Source organism: Panthera tigris, chromosome F3 (genome assembly GCF_018350195.1).
Source record: "Panthera tigris isolate Pti1 chromosome F3, P.tigris_Pti1_mat1.1, whole genome shotgun sequence".
Taxonomy (NCBI): Eukaryota; Metazoa; Chordata; class Mammalia; order Carnivora; family Felidae; genus Panthera; species Panthera tigris.
In genome coordinates this window covers 8,291,206-8,299,711 of record NC_056678.1, presented here as the reverse complement: position 1 = coordinate 8,299,711, position 8,506 = coordinate 8,291,206, and the positions used below count along the sequence as shown (strand labels likewise).

General features: G+C 43.5%; 1 protein-coding gene across 1 annotated transcript in view; it reads left to right on the top strand.

Annotated features, from left to right (window-relative positions):
- Positions 1 to 530: 530 nt before the first annotated feature.
- EXO1 (exonuclease 1) overlaps positions 531 to 8,506 on the top strand; it is a 37,742-nt gene continuing 29,766 nt past the window's right edge. Inside the window, exons 1-6 of the mRNA XM_042976068.1 lie at positions 531 to 617; positions 979 to 1,416; positions 3,351 to 3,524; positions 4,385 to 4,504; positions 7,216 to 7,339; positions 8,337 to 8,474. Of these exons, the coding sequence (XP_042832002.1) occupies positions 3,364 to 3,524; positions 4,385 to 4,504; positions 7,216 to 7,339; positions 8,337 to 8,474 (543 nt within the window). The 5' untranslated portion in view covers positions 531 to 617; positions 979 to 1,416; positions 3,351 to 3,363. The remainder of the gene's footprint in view (positions 618 to 978; positions 1,417 to 3,350; positions 3,525 to 4,384; positions 4,505 to 7,215; positions 7,340 to 8,336; positions 8,475 to 8,506) is intronic.

The following is an 8,506-nucleotide window of genomic DNA, read 5'->3' as shown; positions in this document are numbered from 1 at the left end:
TCCCCCAAAGTCTACAGGAAGGGTCCAAAAAATATAACCCAAGAGGCATCTTGTTTCCCTGGAGCCCACCGCGCATCTGTCTCTGAAGAGCCTCGGGATTTACAGCACACCACAGAAATTAAGGGAGACTAATTTGCAGCAGGATCTTTTTCAGGCTTAAAAAACTCCACACAAACACGCGATGGCGCTCTTTAAACCTTAGCAGACCCGACCTGAAGGCCGCAATCAGCAGAGAACTACAACTCCCAGCAGCGCCGGCGAGTGAAAATTACCAACTTCCGGGGACTGTTTCCCGTGGGTCAGCTGCTCCAGCTCCACCCGCGCCATCGGAAGGCAGCACAGTATGCAGGCGGGAGGCGGCGGCCGGGGTCGCGGAGTCGCAGGGTCGCAGGGTCTCAGGGTCTCAGGGTCGGGGCCGCCGTCGCTTCCACGAGGAGCGAGGCTCACGTCCCGGAAGTGGAGGCCAAGAGAAGCGGCGCCGCGGAGGGGCGTTCTGGCGTCACTTCCGCTGGGGCGGGGCCTCGGGCTCTCCCGCGCAAATTGAAAAGTCTTTGGTGCCCGGCGGCCACCAGGCCCTCTGTGTTCCGAGCCGCCTGCCTCGGGCGAGCTGGCCCAGGGTGAGTTGGGCGCGTCGGGGGTGGGTTTCGGAGCCCCTTCACGGCTCCCTTGGGGCGGACGGGGAGAGCCCTGCCCGGAGAGGGAGCGGAGCGGGCTACGCGTGGGCCCTGGGTGGCGTCCTCTCGGGACTCCTGTCTTCCAGCACGGGGGGATGGGTCCGGCGAGGTCTTCCCGGCCCGGCCGCAGAGTCCCGAGTGCATATCGCGGTGCAGGCCGGCCCGGGGCTGCCCTTCGGGAGGGCAGGGAGGGTCCGCGAGCGCAGGCTCCTGCGTGCGGGACTCCTGCAGGGCTGCCGCCGACCTAGCAGTCTCCCCCGGCGTTTAAATGTGGAAAGTGCACTGTCTTCTTGATGTCGTGCAGGCGAAAGGAAGAGTGTTCTCTGGAATGGGCTTGCGGGCCGCTTGTGCACAGCCTGTGAACAGGAGTGGGGCGGCGAGGTCGCCGGTGTTGTAGCTGGCGTGCCGCTGGCGGGCGCCCTGAGATGATGCCTGCGCAGCGGCCCCCGGCCATTCCCACCACGCTCCAGAGGAAACGTTTATGCGAGCGTATTTACCCAGCTTAGAAGAGACATCAGCTTCACAGAATGTGTGTTACGTCAGTTTTCCTCAAAGTGGAAGAAAACTCTTTTTAGAGGCATTGTCTGAGAGGTGGGAGGCTGATTGTTTTTCTCAAACTGCGGCTTGAGGAGCACCTGCAGCCAGATTACCTGGATTTAAACGTCGGAATCCCCCCACCTGGCTCCGCAGCTGGTGAATGCGCTGCTGAACTAGAGCATCCGAGTTTTGATACAGCATCAAGGTGAGGCTGACTTGCCACCCTGTGCTTTCTTCCTTTCCTTCCAAACGTAGTTTGGTGGGAGAGGTTGATGTTAGGAAACACCAAGCAGCTGTTCAGCCTCATTGCTATCAATTTTTATCATGAGGAGTGGGAGTGGGGGGGTGGGTAGGCCGGCTGACCCTTAAACAACAGGGGATTGAACTGTGAGGGTCCACGACAAACAGATTTTTTTCGATACAGTACAGTACCGGTGAAGTTCCTGGGTGATGGTGTGGTGGTCCAGAGCTGATGGCCAAGAAAGAATTCTTGAAGAAGTCTTTGGTACAAAAAGATGATTTTATTGAAGCACAGGGACAGGACCCATGGGCAGGAAGAGCTGCACTGGGGTAACTTTGGGGGTAACTGATTATATCCCCTCAGGTTGGGAGAGGGTTAAGGATAGGGTAGGTCTCTAAGTAATTTTGGAAGCAAGGTTACCAGGACCTTGAGCTGCTGTTAGGAAAATGCCATTAATTACTGCAGTAATACCTGGGATTAGTAAAACCGGGGACCCTTCAGATGCATGTCAGGGGAGGTCATAAGCTTGGAGTATGATTGCCAGCATATATCTTGGGGGAGTTGAGATGAAGGACGTTTCCCAAGGAATTGTTATGCTAAAGTAAACTGACAGTGTCCTCCAGGTTGGGATAATGTTAAGCTAAGATTACCTTTTGCCCCTAGGAAAGATTACCTTTTGTCATCATCAAGGCAGCTGAGCTCCTTTACTGTTTCAAGGACTTGTCAGTGGTCTGTAAGCAGTAAGGGAATTTAATTTTTCATTTGCCTTAGTTTCCCACATCACCATGGCAAGCACTTACACCCCTTTCCTTTGTTCTTGGGTAGCCAGGAGGTCTGAGGAATATCACACATATTCCACCTGGCGGGGGTGGGGCGGGTGCTAATAGCCTGTACTTAGCCCTCAGCTTGCCCCACACTCCCTCGTCAGTACTGTAAGTGTGGCTTATGGTTTTCTTAACATTTTCGTCTCTCTAGCTTACTATAAGAATACAGTATATAACACATGTAACATATGAAATATATGTTAACTGACTTTATGTTATTGGTGAGGCTTTAAGTTTGGGGGGAGTCAAAAGGCATATGTGGATTTTTGACTGGGTAGGGGTGGGTGCAAATAATCCCCCTCCTTGTCCAGAATTTCTGTATAGAAGGGACTTAGGGGCTTCTTTCTGGGCGGGACAGGGTAGGAAGTGAAAGAAGCATTCGTCTGAAATCAGTATTTTGCACAGCAAGCACACTTTCACATTTCTTTGGAGTAACTTTCAGAGAGTCTGATGGAGTTGTCGCTGGGCACCATTGCTGCTTATTAACAGAATGTTGGTTGCTTGGAATAAGACATTCTGATGGCAGCGAATTTAAGTCCTAAAAATGTACCAATTTACTTCTGTAATTCTGTTTATTTTCTCAGTTGAAATGTCTACTTTCCTTCTGTTTGGAGTTTCCACTCCTACGCTGATGTGCATGCTGGCTCTTAACATGCTTGTGTAGAGGCGCTGTGATGCCTTAGCATGCACGGTTTTGTGGCTTTTAGCAATGCCTTTTTGGAGAGAGAGAGAGAGAGACTCATGCTCTTTTAGCACTTTCTGTGTGCCTAGTAGTGTGTTAACAGCTTGAAACATACATGATGATTCCAAGTGAGAAAGCACTTTGGAAAGAATAAATGTTAAGGAACTATCAAGTGACATTAGAGTTAGTGTTAGCGATTAGCGAAAGTATTCTAGATTATGGAAATTGTTGGCAGGGAGGAGCCCAATTGAGTATTAAAGAGGTGATTCTCAAATAAGCAATAACAGTCGCTATATCAATTTCTGATCTCTTCTTATTTTTCTAAACCTTTTGGATAAATATGTTTTGCTTTGAATATTGCTGTTTTCTCTTTCTCCCCTCGTATCATGCAGTTAACTTGGCACAATGGGGATACAAGGATTACTGCAATTTATCAAAGAAGCTTCTGAACCAATCCACGTGAGGAAGTATAAAGGACAGGTAGTAGCTGTGGATACCTATTGCTGGCTTCACAAAGGAGCTATTGCTTGTGCTGAAAAACTAGCCAAAGGTGAACCTACTGATAAGTAAGTCTGCACCTTGTGTTAACTCTTTGCCAGTTAAGACTGAGACTTATATTAAATATCCTTTTGTTCATAAATGAGGGAAGTTGTGATGTAGCTCTTTTTGTCCAGTTAATTGCTTTGCCAGAATAGAGCACTAAATGCAATGCCTGATCCTTGTTTGGATCCTGGACCGTTGCAGGGTGGGATGTAGCAATGCTGTGCTGCAGCCAACTCATCCAAGTTCACAGCGCACCACCGTCTTCTCCCAGTTCAGCATTCCGTGACCCCGCATTGGTAGTTTATCCACCGTTGTAATACATTCATGTCCGGGAAATGGACAGATGCTACGGAACAGGCGCCTCCTCTCGCCAAACTGGTTGTTAAATCTTCACCAGAACACACTGGTTATAAGAGCTGTTGAGACAGTTGGACAAAGTTCAGTACAGACTGTATGTGAGATGATATTTTGTTGCTGTTAAATTTCTTGGGTGTGATAATGGTATGGTTGAAGGGATCAGGTATTTATTGTAGTATTCTTTCAACTTTTCAGTAGATTTGAAATTTTTCAAAGCAAAAAAAAAAAATGGAAAAAAGGCAAGATTTGGAACCACAAAATATCAGAACTGGAAGGGATGTCAAAGCCTTTTAATCTGTAGATGAGAATGTCAATAACTCATCAGCTGTCACATAGCCCGTTAGGATCCAAGGCGGGATTTGAACCCTGAAGCCTAAATTAGAGTTTCCATGTCCTGTGAAAACATTTTGCTTTAAAAAAAGAAAAGAAAGAAAAAACTTCCCTGTTCATAATCCATCTCCTCTGGTTTTAAAGAGTATTACTTTATAATACGCAATGCACCTAAAATTTTTTTTTATTTTCATAGGTATGTAGGATTTTGTATGAAATTTGTAAATATGTTACTCTCTCATGGGATCAAGCCTATTCTTGTATTCGATGGATGTACTTTACCTTCTAAAAAGGAAGTGGAAAAGTCTAGAAGAGAGTAAGCTGATTCTCTATTCACTCTAATTGCGTTAAGGTCTGATGCTATAGTCTGTACCAATTTTCTTGAATTTTAATTTATTGAGGCTTGCTTCATAGCCTAGTACTTCAACAAATTTCTTGAAATGTTTCATGTGTGCTAGAAAGGAATATGTATTTTCAGTTATTAAGAGGAAGATTGGTTGTCCAGTAAGTCAAGCTTATTGATTATGGTGCTCAAATCTATCTTTGCTGTTTTGTTTGGTTTTGGTCGTGGGGGGGTGGGGGTAGTGGAATTGTCAATTACCTTATAGTTCTGATCATTTTTGTTTTATTTTGAAGCTATTTTATTGGTTGCATTCAAGTTTAGAATTAGTTACATTCTTGTGGTAACTGTTTTACTAGTGACTCTTAGTCCCTAGTTTTGCTTTTTTGTTCTAAAGTCTTCTGTCCGATTATAACCATAGCCATAACTTTTCCTTTTATATTCCCACTGTCTTTTTTTATTTGTTTACCTACAGCTTACTACTTCATTGGATTTAAGGTTTGTCTCTTACAAAGAACACATTACTATGTTTTGTTTTTGTTTTTTTATCCATTCTGTCAATCTTTGCCATTTTTTGAAAAAAAAATTTTTTTTAAGTTTATTTATCTATTTTGAGGGAGACAGAGCACGAGCAGGGAAGGGGCAGAGAGAGAGAATTCCAAGCAGGCTCCACGCTGCCAGCACAGAGCCAAATGGCAGGGCTCAAACTCCTGAAACTGACATCATGACCTGAGCTGAAACCATGACTCAGACTACTCAACCGGCTAAGCCACCTAAGTGCCCCTGAAAATCTTTTAAATGGAGAGTTTATTCTTTTCACATTGACCATTAATTACTAATATATTTTAATACATTGTTTCTCTTACTTGGTATTTTATATTTGTCCATCTCTCTCTTTTTTTGGGGGGGGAGGTTAACCCCTGCCTTGCTTGACTTCTGGATTGTTTTTTCTACCTTTATTGTCTCTTGTTTCTAGTTGAAAAGTAATGTCTTCTATTTCCCTTAATAGTTAACCCAGAAATTTTATCATTCATGTTTAACTTCACATATTCTAGTAAGTTTCTAACAACAGGCTTCAGAAAGAACTTCTGTATTTCAATAAAACAGGTATCCTCCCCATATTCATCTGCTCTCATTGTCCCTCCCCCCCCACACACCCCCCCTCCCATCTGTGTTTCTAGGTCCCAGAGTCCTTGTGTTGTATAGGAAAGACCCCTGGGCTTAGTTGTCAGAGCTAGTGTGAATCACACCCAGACAGAAGTAAGCCTCGCTGAGGGAGCCATCTGTTAGGGTGCTGCTGTCCTGGCTGTGCTCTCTCTCGGACTAGATAGGTTAGAGAGAGTTTTTCAGACCTAGGTTTTGGAACCTAGCTGTGCTTGGAGGGCTCTGATTCACATACAGAGTCAAATCAGTTTCACGCTGGAGGGTTCTGATTCTTAAAGCCAGAACTTTATAAAGACTGTTTATAAAGGAATAACAAACTGTGTGAGCCCACGTTCTATTACAAATAATGTACAGTTTACCAAATATACTCTCAATAAAAGTTAGTTCATTCTAGGTTAGTTCTGAAAGGATTAATGACAGACCTAAACCAGAGCGGCTGAGAGACTAGTCCAAACCACATCCTTACCCGGGTGTCGCCCACCGGGTCTTAATTCTAATTGCAGATACTTACTAATTTTCTCTTGCTAAGCTCAAGAATGGCTAAAAACATGTCTCAGCTGCCTGTCTCTGTCCTGCATATTCTTTTTGTCTTTGTAAGATCAGCTTTTTCTGTGCCACTGTAGCAGTGAGAGGGGGCGCTTAAAATCCTTTCCTACAAGTCTCTTCCTCCATGGAGCCCAGTCTGTGGAACTAGGGAATTTGTATATGTATGCGCACATTTACCTAAAGATAAAAACCTCATAAGTTCAGACTGATTCTTCCAAGTCAAACTCAGGACTCAGGGTTTTTACCTCTTCTGCAGTGTATCTTCACCTCCTTTCTTCATACGTAGAATCCTTATTTTCAAGGGTAAAGGGATGACGAAGTTGGAGTATCTTATAATTACTCCTTTGTTCTATCCCAAAATAAATGCACATATTTTATTATACTCAAGAATAGATTCAGAATAAAATACTGATACCCCTACCAATATGATTATTGAAAACGGTTAAAATTTCTTTCTCCTTTTGCATATGCTTTCTTCCCATTTAAAAATAGTGGTTCCATATTGTTAGAACGTGTGTTATCACTGTCTCCGTTAAACCTATATTTAGTATTCTACAAATTACCACATACTTGATTATTATTGACAGTTTTTATGCAGATGTTATTTTGGTTTTTCTGAAATTTGTTGTCTAGTAGATTCCACAGAAAAGCTCAGAAACAGTATTTCTCAAGTTCTTTATATTCCATAAAGTTTTGATGGTATAAAACCCTTGATTCATATTTTCTTAAGTGTCTTAATTACTGCATTTTCCTTTGACATAAAGCATGATGTAAAAAAGTCTGAGGATATGCTTGTGTGTGCGTACATGATAAATCACCTGTGTTCTTTTTGACTCGAAGCCCAAAAGATCCAGATTAATGTTCTCAAGCACCTGGTACACACTGTCCAATGAGTCAAAGTTTATTTTTTTTCCCCTAGGAAAATTTCTTGAATTTCTTGAAGTCAGCCTCTTAATATTTTTTTTTTCCCCTTGCAGAAGACGACAAGCCAATCTTCTTAAGGGAAAGCAGCTTCTTCGTGAGGGGAAGGTTTCAGAAGCCAGAGAATGTTTTACCCGTTCCATCAATATCACACATGTGATGGCCCACAAAGTCATTAAAGTAAGCCCAATAGGAAATGAAGCCAAAGAGGACAAATGGCCAACTTCATCGAAGCTAGTTATGAGTTGTATATTGATGGGAGAGCAAGAAAATGAAGGGAGGGAAATTACTTTCGGTCTAACCTCAAGGAAGTGGCAGGTCTCAGGAAGAGGAAGCAGGATCTTTTGACAGAGAAGAGTCCACCAGTCTCCAGGGGGAGAAATCCTAAGGACTAAGAGACACTCTCCCTTTTTAGATAAGTGACTTAATGAGCTCCATGGGCACCTTGTTCCGTAGAGACGGAAGTGTTAATTCCTGGAGCATCAGTCTCACCCCACTGCCCTGTAGTCTTCAACATGTATAACCTTCACTTCTGTAGGCCGTCAGGTCTGTAGAACCAGCCTCACTGACTCCGGAACTCTCCGACCCTAGTCTTCCTCAATCAGCTTCTGCTTAAAAGCATCTTACAACCATAGACCTACTTCAATGGCCCAAAGTCCCAGCCCTCACTTACCCTCCTTCAGGCCTCTGTTCAAACTGCTTGGTAAACAAATAGGAAAATAAATATAGTGATTAAATTCTGTAGTTTTATCAAAACAGTGTCAGGTAGACTTTTGTAGTGTGAAAAGAAAATATATTTTCATAGGGAAAATACATCCAGAGCTCCAAACAAATGTCTTATATGCTTTTGGAGCGTAGCCATTCTGAAGATGCAAGCTTTCTACAACTTGAAATAATTAAAGTTTTCTGGCTTCTATTTTTTTTTTTTTCTCCCTCTGAATGTACAGCTATTTTCTCCACATTTATAAAGTGATTTTTTAAAAAAGAATTTTTTAAATTCTTTGTGGCTATATGATTAGTTCAATATTTGCTAGGACTAAAAGTAGAAACACTTCAAAGGAAATGATTTCTGAAAACAATTATCAGCATGTGCATGTCGAGGCTGGTAGTGAAACAGGAAATTGTTCAGTGCTCTCCAGATGCCATCCTGGAGATTGACCATGATCCTCTCTGGCAGGCTGCCCGGTCCCAGGGAGTAGATTGTCTTGTGGCTCCATACGAAGCAGACGCGCAGCTGGCCTATCTTAACAAAGCTGGTATTGTACAAGCCATAATCACAGAGGACTCTGATCTCCTCGCTTTTGGCTGTAAAAAGGTACTTTACTACTACATACTGTTTTCTGTGCA